This window comes from Scylla paramamosain, unplaced genomic scaffold (assembly GCF_035594125.1).
Source record: "Scylla paramamosain isolate STU-SP2022 unplaced genomic scaffold, ASM3559412v1 Contig67, whole genome shotgun sequence".
Taxonomy (NCBI): domain Eukaryota; kingdom Metazoa; phylum Arthropoda; class Malacostraca; order Decapoda; family Portunidae; genus Scylla; species Scylla paramamosain.
In genome coordinates this window covers 225,806-250,000 of record NW_026973732.1, presented here as the reverse complement: position 1 = coordinate 250,000, position 24,195 = coordinate 225,806, and the positions used below count along the sequence as shown (strand labels likewise).

The following is a 24,195-nucleotide window of genomic DNA, read 5'->3' as shown; positions in this document are numbered from 1 at the left end:
GGCGTGGGCCTTGTCATGTGGCCCACAGGTAATTCTTAGTGGTCAGTCTATTGGTGAGTACAGCTGAGCGCTGCCTGATTGCACGAGAGGTATTGTTCATAGTTGTTCATTGTAGGTGAGGGAAGGCAGCAGCTGTGGAGGAGTGAACAGCTGCACCACTGCCAGCAGCAGCAGCAGCAGCAGCAGAGCCCCACCACTGCTGAATACTTCTACTACCACTACTAACTACTGCTGATGTTTTTCTCCTCCCAGCACAGCAGCAGACTCAGGTACTGTTACAGCTCTGCTCCCTCCTACAGGACACGTTCCCATCACCTTCACGTCCTGGACACGTGCACAAACTTGTGCCTGGGCAGTCTCACTGCAGCAACTGCCAGTGCTGTGGCTGGGTGGCAGGAGGGAGGGACAAGCTGGCCACCCTCTCTGTCACCACCTGCTGGGGAAAGACCACCATTATCATCATCTTTGTTTTCCTTTTTTGTTTTCTTTCACAATTTACAAGGAATATTAACAGAGTTTGTTTTGTTAGTGTTGTCTGTTTGTTATTAAATGATGTGTTGATTGTGTTGTTGTTGTTTATGTGTTAGTTGTTGTTGTGTTTTGTATGTGTGACTGATGAATAAAGGCAGTCCACACTTACAGGTGTTTGTTTGCACCTCAACTCTACACAACAATAATGGGCTGGATAGATGCATTATTATTATTATTATTATTATTATTAGTGTATAATTACCAGTATATTTCAACAAACGCTGGAACTACTACTACTACTACTAAAAATATATAATCCAGGAGCTCTACTAGCATTTTTACTACCATACTGAACATTGCTATCCATTCTACCACCACCACCACTCTTCACCTTGCTCATCCTGTCCCTGCACCCTGGCCAGCTGCTGGAGGAGGAGGAGGCCCCAGTGACACTGGGTGAGGTAGAAGGTGGATGCCATTTCCTCCTGCTGCTGCTGCTGCTGTAGCTGTTGCAGCTGGTGCTGTGTGGCTCTGAGGGTCCCTCACAGACAATGTGGCACTCACCACACACAGCCCACCAATTATCTCCTCTGCAATAGTGATGAGAGGTTACATTAAAGTAGGTTACCACTTAAAAAGGCTTAGAGACACTTAGAAATACAAAAAAAAAGAAAAAGTAAATAAATAAGACAAGGAAAGGTTAGGTTAGGTTGTGTTAACACTCAAAATGGCAACAAAAATAGTTTGATTGGATTTGGGAAGAGGAAGAAAAAGAACAACAGGCAAATATAAAATGAGAGAGAGAGAGAGAGAGAGAGAGAAAAGTAGGTGAGTAAAACAGCAGGTGTAACAATAATGAAGTGCCTCCCTCCTTGACTTGGGACAGTGAAGGTGGTAACAGGCCCTGCCACCATCTCAAACCACCACCTTTCATCACCACTTGTTACTTTCAAGCCACCAGCGCATATGCATTACCTTCATTCCCTATTAAGTTGAACACCTAAATACTACTAATGCCACCACCACCTCCACCACCACACATCAGTCAATTAATAAATAAAACCAATACTTATCGTTCTTGTAGTTTTCATATGTAATGAAACAATGGAGGCAGGAATCACGTCGGCAGACAGACACAGATTGCCCTCTCCACCAGTCCCCCATCAACAGATTGACTGACTGAGAGACAGACAGACACAGGCTGCTCTCTCCACCAGTCCCCCATCAACAGATTGACTGACTGAAAGACAGACAGACAAACACAGGCTGCTCTCTCCACCAGTCCCCCATCAACAGATTGACTGACTGAAAGACAGACAGACAAACACAGGCTGCTCTCTCCACCAGTCCCCCATCAACAGATTGACTGACTGAAAGACAGACAGACAAACACAGGCTGCTCTCTCCACCAGTCCCCCATCAACAGATTGACTGACTGAAAGACAGACAGACAGACACAGATTGCTCTCTCCACCAGTCCCCCATCAACAGATTGACTGACAGACTGACTGAAAGACAGACAGACAGACACATGCTGCTCTCTCCACCAGTCCTCCATCAACAGATTGACTGACAGACTGACTGAAAGACAGACAGACAGACACATGCTGCTCTCTCCACCAGTCCTCCATCAACAGATTGACTGACTGAAAGACAGACAGACAGACACAGATTGCTCTCTCCACCTGTCCCCCATCAACAGATTGACTGACTGAAAGACAGACAGACAAACACAGGCTGCTCTCTTCACCAGTCCTCCATCAACAGATTGACTGACTGACTGACTGAAAGACAGACAGACAAACAGACACAGGGTGCTCTCTCCACCAGTCCTCCATCAACAGACTGACTGTTTGATTGATTGAAAGACGGACAGACAGACAGCCTGCTCGTATTTATTTGCTCAACTTCTCAACTTACTTAACTGCAATCTCAGTCATTTAATTTTCATTATCAGAGTCAATAACGTTAAAATTTTGCCTCATTTACTAATATTATTACTCTCTCTCTCTCTCTCGCTGATGTCACATCACACAGGTCATTATATAGATGGAGTTGTTTAAATATACACTCATTTCCCAATAGAATTAGTTTTGTATTGTAAGTTTACATCAATAGTGCAATAAAAGTAATCAAAAGCACAGATTTCTGCCTTTCATTACGTGGAGCTTCGATCTCAAATAAAAACCATTATATATTAAATCAGATAAGGTAACAGCCACCTGGAACACGAGGAGCAGGGGAGAGCAGGCGGGGAAGAGTGGGGAGAGGCTGGCGGGCAGGGGAGGAAGGGAGCGGGATGTGAGGGGAGGGGAGAGAAGGAAGGTCTGAAACAGGGAGGTGAAACAAGTGAACGAGTGACACCAGTTTGCTAGTTACAGGAGTACACACACACACACACACACACACACGACCATCTCCCTATAAACCTTGACAACCGTAGCATCACCGTCACCACCACCACCACCACCACCCCAGCCCTCAACCGCACCCAGCAACCACAACACCGTTAGGTCCGATATCCCTACCACTATTACACAACCACCACCATCCCCAACAATCACAACCACCTTCACCACAAGCCAGTCACTTTCACCATCACTACCAACACTCTTCCACCAACATTCCACCCCCCCCACCGCAACTACCACCACCATCACCCTAGTTAGGCAACCACTTCCATCCTCTACAACCACACACACACCAAACACCACCACAACCACCACCTTGACCCAGTCACGTCTGCCGTAGCCACCTCCACCTCCCCCTTCCACCATCCTACTCTCCACATCTCTCTTCCACTATCCACTCCTCCCTATCTACCACCAGGCCATACTCACATCCACCTCTCCCTCCACACCGCACTCCACCAGAACACGCCCGCTGAGAAAAGATGCAACACCACCTCACCGCTGCAACACAACCGGAGACCCGTCACATCACGTCAGCGGGCGCAGGGCGAATGGCTGAGCAGACGGCGAGGAGAGAGTATCACGTGACTTGAATACTTGGTGCTGATTGGTCGAGGCTGTGCTGAGGTAATTGTCACTCAGAACAGAACCGCACTCATAATACTGCTTGTAATGATAAAAAAGAAAAAAAAAAAATAGAATCACGGTTATATTAGCAGTAGAAGACACCAATACACCGTGAGGCAAGAAGTAAGAACAAATGAAAGATACATCAGTTTTACGAAGAGTAAGAAAGAAACGGAAAAATAGAACGCTCTGTTTGGCTGACGGGAAGGAGGCCACCACCACAGTTCTCGTATTTATTGAGGCTTATATAGACTTTAAATAACGACTTGAGACTAATAAAATAATGTAATACATGTAGTGAGGATGTTTTCACCAATGCGAGACAAGCTAATGCTACGAAAAAAAAGAAAGACATTAGAGTCATTGGGGGAATGTAGTAAGGCAGTCTCAGGTATCATAAATGCACTTGTTTTTCATGAAGACAGGTTATGTGCCTGTATTCTGAAAAGCTTTGCTCTCACACCAGACTGTTTTCAAAGGACACAATGATGATTACACGGGTTTTCAAAACTGCTTTTTCCTTTGATGGTGTAGAAACCTTACCAGTCTGTCACCAGGACCGTAGAAACATCCTTAAAACCCGTGTAATTTCTTGAAAGTATTCGGATGCGGGCAGAAATGTTTCCGGATACTGTGTAGGGTCTCTATACACATCTGTTGTGTTTTGCTTTACTCTGCGAGAAATTAACGTAAGTTGTGTGATGCGGGAACAGCTAGCCTGGGTGGACCTCCCCTCCTTTCTTCTTCCTCGGCTCGCTACGTACTGGGGTGGCGCCGCGCGGCACTAAGTGATCCAAGCCTTACAGGAAACACTTAGCAAATGACTGATTAAATTTTTGATTACATTTTTGTATGTGTCAGTGAAGGAAATATACAGATACGCGTAACACAACAATACAGGGCTTGTTATCATTATACAATTAACATTTCTCATCATCTTCATTATATTCATTATGCACATCACTGTCATCGTTATTATCACCCTCCTCCTCCTCCTCTTCTTCCTCCTCCTCCTCCTCCTCCTCCTCATTATCATCATCATCATTCTCATCTTCATCATCATCACCACCATTATCATCATCATTATCACCATCATTCTCATCACCATCTTCACGAGGTTATCACCATTCTTTCTCGTCCTTCTGGCAATGATGACCCTAATGACTACACTGAGAAATGGTCTTCATCATCGCAGCCATTATCATCATTAATACCATCAGCATCATTATCACCACCTCTCACCACTATTGTCATCACCATCATTATCACCCTTATTTTTTATTGTTCCCAAACCCACCACCACCATTATCACCACCACTACTATCATCATCATCGTCATCATCATAATCATCATCATCATCATCATCATAATTATCATTGATCGTCATTATTGTCCTTTAGTCTTATGTAAAACTTTTATAGCGCAATCTTGGTTACGAAAGAAGGAAGGGAAAAGAGAAGAAAAGGAAGAGGAGGAGGACAAGATGTTGGGTGATTAGGGTCATGAGAGAGAGAGAGAGAGAGAGAGAGAGAGAGAGAGAGAGAGAGAGAGAGAGAGAGAGAGAGAGAGAGAGTTGTTTTTGTTGTGTGATTAATTTATTGCGCTTGGAAACGCGCCAGTGTACAGGGATACACCATATAAAAATACTCCGGCAATATAAATTGATAGTTGAAATAATGACAGCATGAAGGCGAGCAGGTTGTGGTGAGGCAGAAGGTAAGTATCAAAGGCAGGGACAGCAGACATAAATGAATTAACAACAGAGTGAAGCTGGGCTTTTATAAGTTGAAAGTGGATAATACAACATGGAACTTGTGATATTTTAACCCGTGCACTGTTTACTACGTACAAGTAGTACAAGTACGTGCCTCTTAGGGAAATGTTTAGGACGTACTTGTACGTTTGCCGTTTTGCACAGTTGTGCGTCTTTTTATTTTGTTTTTATGTAGATGTCTTTATCTTAGTCGTAATAAAGAATAATTTGGCAACTGAGGAATGTATTATTTGTCACATATACATATATTTTTGGCGGGATATCCAATGAGCCGTGTGCTTCTCTATTTATAATGAACATTTTCAATGTATTTTGTTACTTTGTCTTCACATCCATCAGCATATTTACAAAATCCATGGAATTAAAATGATTTCAAAACTATAAAATAGGTGTGTAATGAAAAAAAAATGTTATAGAATTTTTGGCGCGTTTTTCTTGTTGAGCGGTGGTGGTAACACTGGCCGGGGGAGCGGCCACCTTTTTTCCCGCTCTCATTCAGCGCGTGCCTGCTGTCGTAAAAAGATACCCAAGGTATTGTCTGAGGCTGATATTTCAGCCCTTCTTGATGATGAAGGGGTGACAGAGATAGGGGACAGTGATTCATCAGACGATACTAATGATCCTGATTACTCTGGTGAGTCAGGCACAGAGGAGGATGACTGTGAAGTAGATGATGTGGCTCACTCACAACAACCTCATCCAGCAGTGCACAGATACAGCCACAATCTCCAAAACGGAAAGCCACAGAATGCACAGATACTATATCGAATGGGTACCAGCATGGTAGTGCAGGACCACCTAACCCACCAGGCACATGTCAAAGTCAACACAACACACTGCACATAGTAACCCCCCCACCCCCCCCCGCTGCCGACATGGAGTGGAAATGGGTAGATGGGAGTACCTTTCTTCCCTCAATACTTCCGTTTGATAGAGATGGTCGTGGTATTTGTGACCCCTCAATCAACGAAAACAGCAGTGAGAGCGACATTTTTCGGCTGTTTTTTACAGAGGAAATAATGAAAACCATAGTTGAAGAAACAAACAAATTCTACGGTTTTACGATTGCTTGCAGAGTACTTTTACCCAACTCTCGCTTCCTAGACTGGCATCCAACAACTGTAAGGGAAATGAACTCTTTCCTGGCACTTATTATGCTGATGGGGCTGAATCTTAAAGAAAAGTATAAGCTTTACTGGTCGACTGATCCACTTCATCACGTGCCAGTTTTCAGTAAAGTCTGTTCTCCAAGTAGCCAAAAACTCCTTCATCAACAGAAAGTGTCAAAACCTTTCAAGATCTAACTCCCCTCGTGACTTCTGGCATCTAGCCAAAAATATCTCCAATAACTTTGCTTCTTCTTCTTTCCCTCCTCTATTTCAACCAGATGGCACCACTGTTACCACATCTATTTTTAAAGCTGAACTCTTCACTCAAACCTTTGCTAAAAACTCTACCTTGGACGATTCTGTGCTTGTTCCTCCCTCTCCTCCACCCTCTGACTACTTCATGGTACCTATTAAAATTCTTCGCAATGATGTTTTCCATGCCCTCGCTGGCCTAAACCCTCGGAAGGCTTATGGACCTGATGGGGTCCCTCCTGTTGTTCTCCGAAACTGTGCCTCCGTGCTTGCACCTTGCCTAGTCAAACTACTGTATACAATTAAAATTTAAGGGAAGCTCGCTACGCCACCACCAACACAAGTTGCTCAGTGGTCTGTGTCTGTGTCAACGTTCTCAAACATAACCTAACTCTCTGGAGAAGCTTTATTGGTCCCTTTGACATGAGAGAGAGAGAGAGAGAGAGAGAGAGAGAGAGAGAGAGAGAGAGAGAGAGAGAGAGAGAGAGAGAGAGAGAGAGTGTGTGTGTGTGTGTGTGTGTGTACTACGCCTTAACAGAGAACGCCAATCAGGGAAGGGGGCAATTTGGAGGCCGAGTTTAAGTAGGCATTGATAGTTTTCTATAGGGTAACCTTTCCTTCTGGTGCCTCGATCGCCTCTCAGCAGACTCTCCCTTTTTTGTCGCTTTTTCCGCCCCCTCCTCTACATCCCCGTTAATTCCCTTTAGTCCCAGGCTGCCTTCACGCGGGATGCTCATGGCCTTCTTCCTTTAGCGGCGGTGTTCAGTGTTCACTGTGGTCACGTGCGTCAGGAATTACATACGTGAAGCAGTAGACCTTGACTTGAGCAGCCACCACCCGCCATGATGGTGGGAGGGGCGGGGCGCCTTTCCCACACTCGCCCCGCACCCGCCTTGCTGCCAATCAGCCCTTTGTCTTTCCGAGCCGTTGGCGACGCCGCACGCCAGTCAGGGAGGAGCCTCGGCCAGGCTGGCCTATCACGTGGCGGCGGGCTTCCCTGCTCACGCTGTCACCCAATGGAGGAGCGATGAGAGGCAGCTGGAGGAGGAGGAGGAGGAGGAGGAGGAGGAGGAGGGTGATGTGTTGCTACAACTCATGTTGCTTCTGACAATAAATTAGGTGTCGCGTGTGTCAGAATTCACACAGGCCTGAATTATTGCTTCACAAGGTCTGAAGGGACGCGGAACTCGTGAAATATGGCGATGAAAAACTGCAACACATCACAGCTGACGCACGCACGCGGAACAGTTATTGAGTGCGGCGGAATGAGGGAAGCAACAAAACGCTATACAAGTACAAGCATGGACAAAAGTCGAGTAACATTCTGTATTGACTTTCACTGCATCGAACATTTTGACATTTCTCTCAGTCTTTAAGTCCTCTGACCCGCAGACACTCTGTTCTCTGTTCCGTAAGGAGGCTGTCAGCAGACCACACTTCAAATTGAGGAAAAGTTAAACACAATGGAAATGAGTGCAAAATGTTACACTTTTGACCACGCCTGTACTTGGTAGAGGGTCTGTGTCAAGGCATGTACAGCTACTGACACACTAAATTAAAAGATTACGCACCGGGCAAGGCTGTGAGTCCTCTGAACGAGGCGCCAAAAGTGTACAGTGGTTAACGTGAATGCGAGAGCTGTTGGTTAGAGAAATTTATGGGTAGGAATGCGAGGAAGATATAGACAAACATGTTTTATACAGAGACAGTCACTTATAAGTCTACAGGCAGGCTTCGTGCAGTTTCCTATATAGTCTTATGCAGTAGAATGAGTACTGGTGGTTGGTGAGGTCTGGTTGTGTGTGGAGGCATTTGGGCAGACTGAAGCCATCAAGTATTTGGTGGCACTGATTGGGAAGGGACGGAAGGGTTCGAGGGAAGGTGAAAGGGTAGCAGAGAGAAGAAAAACAAAAGGGAAAGGCAGTTACTGTTTTATGGCATCATGCAAAGCTGAAAACGTTGTGTGCGGGAAGACATTTGAAGAGAAGTATAGTTTTACACTAACATTTGTATATTTGCTGTGTTTGAAAAATTCCAGTTTGATGGTAATAGGACTAGCGTGTTCAGTTCACACCCATCACCCGATTCCAAGAGATGACGGGCTCGAATCCCAGGCAGAGAGGAGATAGATTATGTTTACCTGCTGTCACGCCGCAGTCTGTGTTCACCTGGGAAGAAACTCGTCATGCAAACCACTGAAGCCGCAAATATATGCTATAGTCTCTCTTTCTCTTATCTCTAATATATATACTGTTCTCTACACTTTTTCTTTTTTTATCTCATTTAACTTAGACTCCATTTTCCTTGATGACATCGTTTCTTGTATTCCCTTTACTGTTACATTTAATTTACATATTATTATTATTATCATTATTATCATCATTATTATTATTAATATATTTTTTGACGTGCGGGGTCTCCTGCTCTATCAGGGGCAAGACGGTGCCTGCTAAAGAAGGAGTCTGGTTTTCGCACAAACATATTATAACAATAACAAAAACAACAGCTTCCACAACAGCGTGCTAAAAGTAGTGGAGATAAGACACTGATACCCTGACTTAGATACAGTGTTCCTTGCACATGCGCCTCTCTTCCCCCACGGCTTCCCTGCCATTACGCCCTCTACCCCCCTCCCGCTGTACCATTAATCATCCCGTGTTGGTATTACATAGATAACGCTCCGCCGAATTTGCTACCTGTATAGATATAACCCTACTTAAGACTCCCGCCACGTTACCATGCTGACTCCCTCCCTCATACGTGGCTCCCATCGCGTGATGCTCCGCGTCTTATCATCTACTTATCTATTTTTATAAAGTGTGATAATGTGTGCACAGGTTTACACGAGACACTCTTGTTTTCCAGTCATTCTTGGACCTGACCTAACCTAATCTAATCTATCCTAGCCAAACTAAACTAAAGAAAACAAAAGAAAACCAAATCTAACCTAACCTAACTTGACCGACTCAAACCCAAACCAACCTAACCTAGTCTCACTCAACTTGACCAAACCTAACCAAACCTAACCAAAACGAAACCTAATCTAACTTAATCTAACTTGACCAAACCAACCAAACTCAACCAAACACAACCAAACCTAACCTGAAAGAACTTAATGTACCCTAACCCTACCTAAGCCTAGCCAAGTCAAACTAAACCACCCACACACACACACACACACACACACACACTGTTCATTAGCGTAAGAAATAGGCCCGTACATAAATGATATGGGCTGAACTATACGGTATGACATATTAAAGAGAGAGAGAGAGAGAGAGAGAGAGAGAGAGAGAGAGAGAGAGAGAGAGAGAGAGAGAGAGAGAGAGAGAGAGAGAGAGAGAGAGAGAGAGAGAGAGAGAGAGAGAGAGAGAGGTAGAAAATATACCCAAACTTTAAACAAGAAAGAAAAGAACCGTTTATCGAAATACAAGACACTTTTTGTAAGGAGCGTGGTGAGAAGAGGAGAGGCCATGACGACAATAAGATACATTATACTGATCACAAGGACTCCGAGGGTCAAGGCCAGAGAGACCAGGCAGAATATTACCAGGAATAGTGGCAGCTTTCTGAAGCACTTCGTTGTCTCAGCAGGACTTGCCGAGAGAAAAGCCACGCTGCCCACAAGGCTTCCGAGGGTCAAGGCCAGAGAGAGCGGGTAAAACAACAGCAAAAAGAGTGACCGCGTTCTGAATCACATTGTTCTCTCATGGCGGCGATCACTGGCCACGGAAACTTAGTCGAATTCTCATGGGTATTTTTTTTCATTGATGATACAGACTGCTTGTTGAAAGATCACTTGAATCATGAAAACATCCTTGGTGTCCACAACAGTTTTCATCAGACTCTGTGAAAATTAATCGTAGTGGAGTACAGAGGTGTTGAAGAACGCTGCTCCAGGAATATATTTAATGAAAGAGTAAGGATGTATTGAATAAAAATTAAGAAAACTAGAATTGTCCTATGTTTAATTTCTCAAAGATGTGATAGGCAAGTTTAAAGTTATCAGACAAGGAGTGAATGAAAAGTGTAATCTGATAGGGAGAAAATACTAATGGATGTAAACTTTCCCAGCCATGTGAAAAAGAGAGAGTAAAGGAACAAATTAATGAAAAAGAAAAAAAAACCAGTTGTAGATGTCGTTGGTTTGGCGTCACACATCACAAAGGAATTATTGACAAGATTTCCATTACTGCCTGGTGGTGAATATTGTAGCAGTCGATGACGTGTATTCTGACCAACAGAGAGTGTGTCCTAATGCTTTCCACTTCAGAAATTAAATTGTCAGTGGAGACGTAGAGACAAATTCCCTTGGTTATACTTTTCTTTCTTTTCTTTTCTTTTTTTTTCTAGATGTAGAGGTGGACACTAAAATAATACAGTCAGTAGAAGAGAAGAGAGAAATTGATTGGATTAGTCTCTTTTCGCCGCTGTTAGTAAGGATGGTGGTAGACAATGAAATTAAATAGTCAGTAGAGCTGTAAAGACAAACTGCGTTGGTTAACATGTTTACTGCTGCTAGAGGTGGTGGTGGTGGTGGTGGTGGTGGTGGTGGTGGTGGTGGTAGTGGACAGTGAAATCCATTAGGAGGGACTGGTAATAATGTGGTTATAGTTACACTGGAGCTGCGGGCATCACCACCTGTGTTTATAGTGATATTCAGTGATACTCGTAATATAATGTGATGCACTACGAAAGTCTGTGGCTGTAGTAAGGAGCCCATAGAGGGAATCCGTAAGTAAAAACGGAAACAATATAAATAAATAGATACCTTATTCCTTTAATTTTGTACTGACTTATGTGTTAGGTTCATTTTAGCAAAGGAAACACTGATGATTACCATGAAGCAAACCTGAAATAAGATATACCATACAATTTCATATATCAAGCTAAGAAAGACGTGCAATACACACAAAGGAGCAGTTACTACAAACAATTAACACACACAGTGCTGCAAAATTCAGAATTCCCAGTAACGTGAACGCGAGCCAGCAAGTAACGGTGGCGTGGACAAAGACAACCGATACATGGGAAACAAGAGACACAACTACCAACTTTACCAACAAAAATAACACAATATGTGGACAAAAAAAATATAAAAATTTCTGTCGCCATCCTATGACAACTGACTCTCACTGAAAAAAATAGGAAAAAAAAAAGACAAAAAAAGTGAGGCTTAGAAGCATATTTCTAGTAATTGGTGTTGCAGCCTCTCTCTCTCTCTCTCTCTCTCTCTCTCTCTCTCTCTCTCTCTCTCTCTCTCTCTCTCTCTCTCTCTCTCTCTCTCTCTCTTTCTCCTTCCCCACTCCATTTCATTTTCGATCATATTCTCTTTCCCTCCCTCGGACCCTAGTTCAGGATTGGAGAGGTGGTTCAAATTTAGAACAATTAAGAAAAATAAAAAGTAAAAAGTATAAGTTAAGCTGGCTCAGATTTGAATATATTACGTAATTACAATTGAAGGTGTACTGGTAATTTCCAGTCTGTTCAGCGCGTTCCCTCAGTCTCATGTTTTCTGATCTGCTAGGACAGGCAGATGCAGGACGAGTGTCAGCGGATCAGAGGACTTATGGTTAAGGTTGAGGGACAACGCTAACACAACACAGTACAATTGAGTGTATACAGAAAGATACTCTTACTTCTGACCATCAATGTGCTGTTGGCGTGGAGGTGAGGCGTGGAGGCGGCCTTGAGGACGTTACACACTCATAACAACGTTTATTCGCGACCTTGAAAGTTACGTAGTTGGTCACCTTGAATGTTTTGACGTGAAGCTTAGTGGGTCACATGACCTACAGCGTCACTTAACGGCGACGTGCAACACTTTGAGTCTTATTGTATGATGGCTTCAAGTGTTGACAAGAGAGAAAAGGGGGGAAAAAAAGATGGAAAATGTTATGTAAGTAAATGTTAAAATAAAGTAACTAAAAACACATCAATATATGAAACATGAGAAAAGTAGATGTTTTCATTTACATAATGCAGTTCAAAGATAATGAATAGATACCAAGAATATTTTTTTTCTAAAATGAATGAATGAATACGTTTGAGTATTCAGCTCACGAATAGATACAATGAAGAAACGGAATAAAGTTAATAATGTAAATAATGTGATGAAAATTCGGGGAAAAGAAAGAAATATATGCAAAAATTTCCGTGTTACAATCAAATTATCAAAAACATTTACTATAAGAAAAGAAAAAAAAGAGAAAATAAGTAAGTTTTAGATAAAGTTATTAAAGGTCGAAAACACTTCGCAAGAAAAAAAAGTAAAAAAAAAAGAAAATATTATGTTTTGCAACATTTCAGTGACGCAACCCAGAGGTCACAAACAGATGCAATGAACGTTAATCAAGCAGCCATGATCCTTAAAGTCATGACCTTCAGAGTATCACCATGACCTTGACCTGATTCACCGACGCTCCGGCCGCCACCCTCGCCTCTGCCACCACCGCTACCGCCGCCTCCGCCACCGCCATCGCCGCCATGTCAGAATCTGTAAGAACTTCATGATACGCGTGTCGAACCTGTCAGGCCTCGTCTTGCATTCCTTGCCGCTTAAAATACTATACGGAACGATAGCGAGTTTTTTCCTTGTTATTTTTTTCTTTTTTTTCCATTCCGTCCGCGCTGGCATCCGTTCCTTGGCGGCGTTCAGTGTTGTATACCAAACAACCTCATGCTCCACTGGGAAAATATTGTCTTGACTTTATTTCCAGTTAATTTCCTTCTCTTCCCTCTATGAACCTTTCTGAAGGACGAAGAATTTTTTGGGAATTCAATATATCGCTCTTTTTTTCATTGTTGCAAAGAATCTTGTGCTTCACAAGGAATATACTGTCGTGACTTTATTTCCAGTTATTTATTTTTTTTCTGTATTTTCTCTCTGATGTTTCCTGGAGGTGATGGAATGTCAGGAATTCAAGATAGCTCTGCCTTTTTTTCTCTCTTTTACTTTTATCTGTCAAACACAAAGGCCACAAAAAAGGGGGTACTACCAAGAAAATAAGAAAATGAGTCGCTATACACACACACAGTTAACAAAATCAAAAGCAAACTCGCCAAACAAACAAGAAAAAAAAAAATGCTAAGAGAATTTTGTGTTCAATCAGCGCCATTCCTCCATACTTTTTTCTTTTGTCACCATTTCACTTTTCCATTTGTTGATCTGTTTTTCATTGTCCTTAACGACCTTTATTTTCCCTCGGCCTTCACCCTCCACTATACGTATTTTTCCATTTCATCAGCGACGTTGTTATGTGTTTCTATTCATTTATCTATTTGTCTCATGTAATCTTATTCCTTAACTGACTTTAATCTTCCTCTGTCCTTCATCTTTCATTATGCCTATTCTTCCTTTTCATCAGTGGCATTGCTAAATATGCGTTTATGTTTATTTATTTATTTATTTATTTATTTATTTATTTATTTATCTATTTATGTAATCTTATTCCTTAAATAAACTTCATCTACCTTTGTCCTTCATCCTCGCTGGCCGCACATCTTCAAAAGGCGGTGTTTTCATTTACACGAATAACACCCGCGCGTGATGTCGGCTCCGTGTCCTGTCTCTTTCACCGCTTTCAAAATAACACACACACACAAAAAAAAAAAAAAAGAAAAAAGCAGAATCATAGAAACTTTATGCGGCAGTGGGTGGTTTTTAACAAGTCAATTTCCAGTTATCGGGGTAAATACTGGCGTGGCCTTGACTCTACATCAGTGCCTCGTGTTTTTGTGCAAGTGCAGCGTGAATGGCGGTCACTTTAGCGTGTGTTTGTTTGGGGTAATGGAGTAAATAACCCATAGGAGGTGGTGGCGTGTGTGTGTGTGTGTGTGTGTGTGTGTGTATGAGACGATCCGTGATGGTCCTCGTCACGTCTCCCAGCGGACACGTCAAATACAAAATTAGTGACGCTCGTTTGGTCCAGTAATTAAAGGGGAATGACGAGATGGAACCAAATGGACCTCGGGACAGGCTTCAGGAACCCTTTTGTCCAAGTGGTCCTCTCATTTCCTCCCCTCCCTTCACTTTCCTCCCCTCACTTCCCTCCCCTAGCTTTCCCCCTTTTGTCCAAGTGGTCCTCTCATTTCCTCCCCTCCCTTCACTTTCCTCCCCTCACTTCCCTCCCCTAGCTTCCCTCCACACTCTCCCTCTCCCTCTCCCTCTCTCTCTCTCCATTCCGCCAGAATCGCTGGTTGAAGTTTGAAGTTAGCTGGCAATACGAGAAAGCCAAGCGCGCCATATCATCATTCTGTCCGATAATTAAGAGCAGGAGTTAGGCTTCTCGTGTTTCCTGCAACGAGAGACATCGGTGCTAGTGAGAGGAGAGTGAGAGGGTTGGACTGGACGATGGTCTGGATGTCCTTGCTGTGAGAGAGACAGGGGAGGAAGGGGAGGAAGAGCGCTCTGCAAACACACATGCACACACACACACACACACACACACACACTTACACACGCATGACCAAAACATAACCACAGCTTTTATTACACCTACATTCATAACTTGGCTCAGTCCCGCGCTGTGAAAGGCAAGAACTACCTTCATAATTCCTTAATACACGAACGGATTGCGGAAACTAAACGATTCTCCCGCCAATTACTCCTTTCCACTCGCCGCTCTCAATTGGCCAGCACTAACCAATTACCGTACGTGGAAGCAAGCACCGTGCGTGGACCAAATATACCCTCGGACAAAGGACATAAAGCGACGTAATCCACCTACGGACATACATGAAAGTTTCAGTGTTTGGTATAGTGAGACTGTGTGTACGTAAGCAATTGTACATATGAGTGTTAGTATTGTGTACACTAACCAAGTGATTTGATATTCAGCTAATTCTAATGATAATGTTAATGTGTGTGTGTGTGTGTGTGTGTGTGTGTGTGTGTGTGTGTGTGTGTTTGTCATGCCTGGCCTTGGAGCATCATGGAAACTGGGAAATTAATCTGGGGGGATAAACTGGCACATCACAGGCTGTAGCTTCGTTGTCGAGAACTGAACCACGACATGATTACTTCAGTCAAACAAGTGATTCTGACACGCTGGCGATTAGGCAAAGATGACCAAGGCTCCAGTGGGTTTTCGTGTAGAGTGTCTTATCACTACGATTAGTTTTCGGTACAAGTTTATTTTCCTCCTTACATAAAATGGTGGCTGGTCAAAGATTACGGAAACTAAGAATAAAAAGGGCGCTTCAGTACTTCTCCTCTATAAAAGTTGGATGCAAATAGATTTCAAGATTTTCAGTTAGGTTGGCCAGTGTACTTCAGGAGGTGTCTTGATATTCCGGTAACGAAATTAGTTGAAGTCCTAGGAAGAAGGAAAGAGTCAATCAGGCAGAGAGATCCAGGGTCTGTCAGTGAGAGGGATGAAAGAGTAAAGATACTGATTAGCTATTGAATTAGTTTACATTAATTTGTATGCATGTACGTGTAATTTATGAATGCTTTGAATATCTATTCACACACACACACACACACACACACACACACACACAGGAGAGCCTCTCAAGAGCATTCCCTTATAAAAGAGGAACAAAAGGAGGCGCAGGACTACTAAGGAAGGCTCGTTATATCAAAGGGAATAAGGTTCTTGTCTAAGCGCCGCCCGCCACCCGCCCGTGTTACTCGACCATTAAGTTGCCGAAGAGATAAAGTTTGGGGAGGGAAACTGCATGGGCTAATAAGTTGATGGTTCCTTAAGGCCGGCGGGGAAAAGGAGAGGCCTTGCTTGTGTGTGTGTGTGTGTGTGTGTGTGTGTGTGTGTGTGTGTGTGTGTGTGTGTGTGTGTGTGTGTGTGTGTGTGTGTGTGTGTGTGTGTGTGTGTGTGTGTCTTCCCTCTATATCCCTGCCTCTTGTTCTTCAACACACACGCACGCTCGCACCCCGCCCCCGCTTCTCGCTCCCAAATTCTCTCCCGTCTAAAGATTTTCTCCTTCACACCAACCGCCGCCTCCCGCCTCGGCTTCCCGCCAACATAATTATTCTCTCCGGTGTTACGTCTCGCTTCCCACACCTCCGCTGGGACCGGGAGGATCCTGCTTACTAGGAAGTTATCAGTCTTCACTGTAATGAAAAAAAAAAAAAAAAGATAATTCAGTAATACGAAAAAAAAAAAAAAAAAAAAAAAAAAAAAAAAAAATATATATATATATACTCGTATATATATATATATATATATATATATATATATATATATATATATATATATATATATATATATATATATATATATATATATATATATATATATATGTATATATATATATATATATATATATATATATATATATATATATATATATATATATATATATATATATATATATATATATATATATATTTTATTTTATTTTTTTTTCGTGTAACTGATAGAGGAATTATTAAGAAGTGGATTTGATAAAATCTTTATCGATAACCGATATTTCAGTAACATTACAGAGATTTTTACGCCCAACTTCAAAATAAAGTGAAATATTGAGAAGATATGTTTCAAATGTGGCTGAGTTTTTGTACGTTTAATGACATATTAGTGAAAGTAAACGACTTTTCAGAAAATTCTGAAATATAGTTATAACAATACAGATTTTTTTTTTTTTTTTGTATGGAATTACAAAAATCACGTTAAATAGATACGAGATAAGGGTTAAAAATGGTTGAATTTCCCCGTCGGTTTAATTAATTTTCAGATTCCCAAACCCCGTGCAGCGAGTTGGCATCTTCGCCTTCAGTTTGCAGGACACAAGTGTTTCAGCCTTGTCTCAAATTAAATGTTTTACCCTGCAGCGCTCTTCTTCTCATTACTCAAACACTTTACAGCTCCTGGAAGTGTGTGTGTGTGTGTGTGTGTGTGTGTGTGTGTGTGTGCAGGATTTAATTTCCTCCCACACTATTTCCCAAAAACACCTTTTTCCATCACTACTTTCAGCACCACTTACACGCCTGTATTGTTAAACCCTTTCCTCACACATGGACTATTTCCAAAGGCTCTAGAGATGATAAGACGTGTTTTCATAAGTGTTCTTCCTATTGATGATGCGGAATTCTTAAACTATCACAAAGATCATGAAAAAAAAAAAATCCTTAGAAACCCCCAGTAACTTTCACTAAAGTCTCCTAAAAGTAGTCGGAATTGTGCGCTGAAACTTTTTATGTGGTTCATGAATTCACAGAACCCCGCAAATTGGACACTTTTCTACCGAAGTGTATGATCATAGCACTCGCAAACACAAGACTGAAACAAAACACAAACACTTGACACATTTCACAATATCAAATAAAACCACGAAATTCGGCAATGAAACCGCTTAAAAAAAAAAAAAAATGAGAATGAGTTGTTTATTAACCTTCCTTCATTTCTTTCATTCATAAAACACAACAACACAGACACACACACACACACACACACACACACACACACACACACACACACACACACACACACACACCGCATCACACAACAGAAACACAACACAAGATATCTTTCACATTATTACACGAAACCACAAAAATTTATTACTGAAACTGCGCAAAAAAAAAAAAAAAAAAAAAAAAAATGCGAATGAGTAGTTTAATATTTTAACTTTATCTTCATTTTCCTGAGCGTCGCGAAATTTCACCGTGGGCAAGATGAAGGAGAGGAAGTGCTTAGTGTGTATAAGAACGACCGTAAGTTATCCCGACAGGACGCCCAGCTGCTGCCTTAGGGGCGGAGGAGGAGGCTGGGAAGGAACGGAAAGCGTGACTTCTCTTGAGGAATTTTATCACGAGAGAGAGAGAGAGAGAGAGAGAGAGAGAGAGAGAGAGGTGCCATATTAAGAAACGCTTTGCTCTCTTGCCACGACTATTGTCAAAGGCCACAAAGATAATTAGCCGGGTTCTCAAGAGTGTTTCTCTTATTAATAATGTACCAATCTTGTTAATCTATCAGTTAAATCGTAAAAACACTCTTAAAACCCGTACAACTACAGTTAGAGCTTTTTGAAACAGTGAAGGTACGACAGGGAAGGGTTTCAGAATATGATCCAGAGAGAGAGAGAGAGAGAGAGAGAGAGAGGAGGGGGGAGTCTGGAAATGTGTAGGCTTCAGACCATCGTGATAAATTAAGAAAGTACATTTTCCTCTGACTAACAGTGTGTTTTGAAGAACAGGAGTGGGAGAAGGCGGCGAGAGGAGAGAGGGATAGGAAGGAGAGAGTTTGTGGCTCATGAAGAGAAGAGGAAAGAGGAATAGGAGAGAGAGAGTTTGTGGGGTCGTGAAAAGAGGAAGAGAGAGAATGAAGAGAGGGCGGGGAAGGAGGCAGTGAGAAGAGAGAGGGATAGAAAGACGAGTAGAGAGCTTGTGGGTCCTGAAGAGAGTGAGGGGAAGAAGGCAGTGAGAGGAGAGAGGAATAAAAGGGAGAGGAGAGAGTTTGTGGGTCCTGAGAAGAGAGAATAAAGACAGCGTACATTCAGATACCATAAACACATATCTGGCTTGGACCTCGTCTATCAAGATTCCTGAAAGAGTAAAAGGGATTAGCGAAGAGATGAATAAACAAGGATTTAAAGATTAAGGTCTTGAAGAATAGTTATGGCCAGCAATATTTCCCTCTTTACACCTCCGCGTTCCTCAGTCATCCCTCTCTCTCTCTCTCTCTCTCTCTCTCTCTCTCTCTCTCTCTCTCTCTCTCTCTCTCTCTCTCCGGAAAACGTTATAAAGGAGAATAAAAATATAATAAAAAGGGTTAATGAATCGAGACGAGCATTTTCTAACTTTCTTAAGGGGACGTAATTTCATGGCTCTCTCTTTGAGGGAACGCGCAAGGAAAAAATGAAATAATGATGAAAATAATATACGTCCAGAAGTTTTCCAGTTAGTTTCCTTCCCTCCCTGCCTGTGTGTGTGTGTGTGTGTGTGTGTGTGTGTGTGTGTGTGTGTGTGTGTGAATACTGATTGTGTCGTCTTTTTCTTCTTCGTAAAGGAAATGTATCAGTAAATTCAACACACACACACACACACACACACACACACACACACACACACACACACACACACACACACACACACACACACACTTTTAGAGAAAACACACCAGATTTCAGGAAACAAGTCAAAGAAAACGAGTTGTGGCGACAGCACACTGCGGTAATGAGAGAAAAGTGTGTCAGTGGCGAAGGGAAGACTTGGTTAAGATGTCCCTGCTGTTGACACAAGCGCTGAGGGAGGGAGGAGGGGGACGGGAGAGGGAGAGGGGAGGGAGAGGGAGGAGACATCTACGTAATAACCATCAATTATGAGATGAAACATTCCCCTGCCTGGATTAAATCATGTGCCGCGATAAATCAAAGTGGAGTCACCAGCAGGATTCTCGCGGGGCCTGTAAACGCAATATTTGTATTCCTGCGGGAGAGTGTGCGTTGCGATGGCTGCTGATTTACTCCTGCCCTTCAGAGGGGAAGCTGTCCTCTACCTGGCGGCTCCCGGGCTATTTGTGATGAGTTTTTATTATTTGATCATATTTTGTTTTGCTTTATTGTGTCGTCTTTCTGTTGGAGGTGAAGGGGTTTCTCTGCCTGCTGTTTACTATGTTGTTGGTTTTTTTCTTTCTATTAATTTATCATATATTTTGTGTTGTTTTATTATTCTCTTGTTTTTATTTATTTATTTTTCTTTAACGTTCCTGTTTTACGTTCCCTTCTTTTTGTGAGTTTATTCATGTTTTTCTCACCTATTTATTTATTTATTTTTTTAGTTAGGTTTTCATCTTTTTGTGTGTGTTTATTTTATATTATTATTCTCTACTAATTCGTGTTTCGTTCTCCGTCCTAATTTCTGTATCTTCTTTTCTTTTCCTAATACTTCACTTTCCTTATACTTTTATGTTTTTTTTTTGTTGCAGAGTCTTTTCATTTTATTCACTCGTTTACCAATGAATAGGCGTAATGTATGTAGACTTGAGTATTCTGTTTAATTGTTTGACCTAGTTCTGCCTTGGTTTGGCTTAATAATAACATGTTTCAATTCTGGGGCTTTTATGATGTATTTCCACTACTTTCTCTTTTCACAGTATTGCGTTCGTGGTATTTATTGTATTTTTCCGTCAATATATTCTGTTGACTTTTAACTTCGCTTGTTTATTAGACACGTTTGTTTTTCACTGTTAATACATTCCCTCCTTCCGAATCTGACCTATAAATCTAACAATGGAGTATACATTTTTCCCCTTTTTCTAAGGCGGTAACGTAAGCTAACTTCCAATCCTTGGGAACCTTACCGCAGTTAAATGATTTGGTGAAAAGCAATGAAAGTGACTTACAAATTTGAAATTTAGTTTCTTTCAAGACATGTGGTGCAATACCGTCTGGGCCGGTGGCTTTGTCAGTTTTCATTTTATCAATTATTTCGTCTTCATGAAAAACGCAGACACTTAAAGGGGTTATGTTGTGGAGTATAAGGGGTAGTTCGGGGATTATATGAGTGTTTTTCTCTGTAAAAATTGAAGCAAAATGATCATTTAGTGTGTCCGCGATCTGAGTTTCTTCGTTGACAAAATTATCGTTATCTAGTGTAATTTTCTTAATGTGAGATGTAATGACTTTTTTTTATTTCGAACGTAACTATAAAATTCTTTGGGATTGGATTTAGCAATGCTTGCAATATACATTTCTAGATTTTTCTTACTCTGTCTAATGAGCTTTTTTGATTCACGTAGGAGTCTGTCGTATTCTAGTTTATCGGCCTCATTCTGAGAGGACAAATATTTACGGTAGGCACGATTTTTCTGCAGTAGTTGTGACTCAATGTAGTTTGTCCACCATTTAGGTTTGTTTCTCTTGCATGGACGTCTTTTACGCATAGGGATACATGTCTTCACAGCATTTTATAAAATGTATTTAAATTTCGCCCATGATTCTTCAGTGTTACTTTCACCAAGTCCAGCGTTCCAATCTGCGACAGAAAGAATTGACCTGAGTCTCTCGTAGTCTCCTTTTTTGTACATGAAAACTTTTTCGTTGCTAACAATGTCTTTGTATGCTTGAAGGTTGATATTAAAGGAGACAATCTTGTGGTCACCTGTACTAAATTCAGGACCAATATTAACGTTAGATATTAAGTCATCGTTTGTTGAAAGAACAAGATCTAATATGTTGTCACCTCGTGTGGGTCCTTGAACGTGTTGCTTTAGAGAACATTCTAATAAATTATTATACAAGTCGTGACCAGAGTGAGAGTTAAGTGGATTTCCCCATGAGTTAACAGGTAGATTGAAGTCTCCACAGATGACTGTATCAAAAGTGTTACTTATTTCAGTAATTTGATCTTGTAAATTCTTATCGGAGGAAACATTGTGAACCGGAGGCCTATAAATAAGACCTATAACAGTTTTCTTAGAACGTACTCTTAATGCAAGAAGACTGAATCTATATTGTTAATCTTTTCAGTTTTTAGTATGGTTGGCTGAAGACTGGCTTTTACATACAGCAATACACCGCCACCTATCCTGTCTTTTCTTTCACTGCTGAACATTTCATAGCCTGGCAAGTTGTATTCCGCAAGAAAGTCTCTGTTCGAAGAGTTCAGCCAAGATTCAGTAATACCAATAATGTGGTAGTTTTCTACAGCTGCCAGGGTTTCTAAATCTGAAAATTTATTTCTAAGTCTGCGAGCGTTGATTAGGCAAGCTTTTATAGTGTTGCACATGGAGGTTGGGTTGCGTGAGGAGGCTACTAAGAGCCTGGGGCTACACGATCTTGCTGGTCGTTTTTTGGTCTGAAAATGGAAACTTTAGTACTAAGGAGTCTGTCAAGTCGTGCTGCTCCAATTCCATATAAGGAGGAGGAGGAGGAGGAGAAGGAAGAGAGGAGAGGAGAGAAATAAGTACTACTACTACTACTACTACTAATAATAATAATAATAATAACAATAATATAATAATAATAATTAAAGCCTCTCTCTCTCTCTCTCTCTCTCTCTCTCTCTCTCTCTCTCTCTCTCTCTCTCTCTCTCTCTCTCTCTCTTTAATTATACATTCCCTCCTTGCAGTTAATTACATACAAAAATTATTTAATATTACATATAATAATCCTATGTAATTACCTTGAGAAAACTGATTATATATAAAAATTTACCTAACATAATTATATTGTGGTGGTGGTGGTAGTAGTAATAGTAGTAGTAGTAGTAATAGTAGTATTAGTAGCAGAAGAGAAAGAGGAGGAGAAAGAGGAAGTAGTAGTAGTAGTAGTAGTAGTAGTAGTAGTAGTAGTAGTAGTAGTAGTAGTAGTAGTAGTAGTGGTAGTAGAAGAAGAAGATAAGAAGAAGAAAAAGAAGAGGAGGAGGAGGAGGAGGAGGAGGAGGAGGAAGTGGTAGTAGCAGTAATAATAATAGTAGTAGTAGTAGTAGTAGTAGTAGTAGTAGTAGTAGTAGTAGTAGTAGTAGTAGTAGTAGTAGTAGTAGTAGTAGTAGTAGTAGCAGTAGTAATAGTAGTATCCTAACCTAACAAACCAGCAAAAATATCAAGTAGTAGTAGTAGTAGTAGTAGTAGTAGTAGTATAGTAGTATAGTAGTAGTATAGAGTATTAGATATGGTTGGATGCCACAGTCATTAGCGAGAGCTGGGGCTAATGACCTCCAAGTAATGGAGCCCCTAATTGACACATCAATAAACATGGGGTGGAGGTATTATTTTAATGTAGGTAAAAAAAAAAAAAAGTAGTAGTAGTAGTAGTAGTAGTAGTAGTAGAAACCTAACCTCAAAATAGTCAAAATAGAATGGTCAATTACTTGGTCAGAAGCCGGAGATTTACACCTGTCCTCCTCCCCTCTTCTTTCTCCTCCCTTCCTTTTCCTCCTCCTCCTCCTCCTCCTCCTCCTCCTCCTCCTCCTCCTCCTTCTCCTCCTCCACCTCTCTTCGGTGACCTCGGGGCGCGCTGGTAGGGGTCAGCTGATCCATAAAGGTCAGGTGTCCCCAGGGATAGAAGACACCTCCAGGCCTGATAGTCTATTATTACAAGGCCAGACACATTTTCAGCCAGCACCCACACCTCCCTCACTGTGCCTCTGTCAACACACACGCCACCACCCACACCTCCCTCACTGTGCCTCTGTCAACACACACGCCAGCACCCACACCTCCCTCACTGTGCCTCTGTCAACACACACGCCACCACCCACACCTCCCTCACTGTGCCTCTGTCAACACACACGCCACCACCCACACCTCCCTCACTGTGCCTCTGTCAACACACACGCCACCACCCACACCTCCCTCACTGTGCCTCTGTCAACACACACGCCACCACCCACACCTCCCTCACTGTGCCTCTGTCAACACACACGCCACCACCCACACCTCCCTCACTGTGCCTCTGTCAACACACACGCCACCACCCACACCTCCCTCACTGTGCCTCTGTCGCCGGCGCTGCCACACGAGCGGCTAAGGAGCGCAAACGTGAGCAATACGCGGCCCTCGCACTGCCAGACCAATTCCCGCCTCTCGCCGTGGGAATAAGCAGGGTGTTGGGCCCAGCCTTCAACGACCTGCCGCAGGACATCGACAG

The 24,195-nt window shown here is 42.1% G+C and overlaps 1 protein-coding gene and 1 long non-coding RNA gene across 2 annotated transcripts in view; both read right to left on the bottom strand.

Annotated features, from left to right (window-relative positions):
- LOC135098503 (uncharacterized) overlaps positions 1-24,195 on the bottom strand; it is an 89,180-nt gene that overhangs the window by 388 nt on the left and 64,597 nt on the right. The window contains exons 4-5 of the mRNA XM_064000917.1: positions 863-1,061; positions 1-436 (exon numbers count right to left, since the gene is read on the bottom strand). The exon at positions 1-436 is cut by the window's left edge and continues 388 nt beyond it. Coding sequence (XP_063856987.1) covers positions 359-436; positions 863-1,061 — 277 coding nt within the window. The 3' untranslated portion in view covers positions 1-358. The remainder of the gene's footprint in view (positions 437-862; positions 1,062-24,195) is intronic.
- LOC135098506 (uncharacterized) overlaps positions 15,614-24,195 on the bottom strand; it is a 37,331-nt gene continuing 28,749 nt past the window's right edge. Inside the window, exon 3 of the long non-coding RNA XR_010267091.1 lies at positions 15,614-16,717. This is a non-coding gene — a long non-coding RNA (uncharacterized LOC135098506). The remainder of the gene's footprint in view (positions 16,718-24,195) is intronic.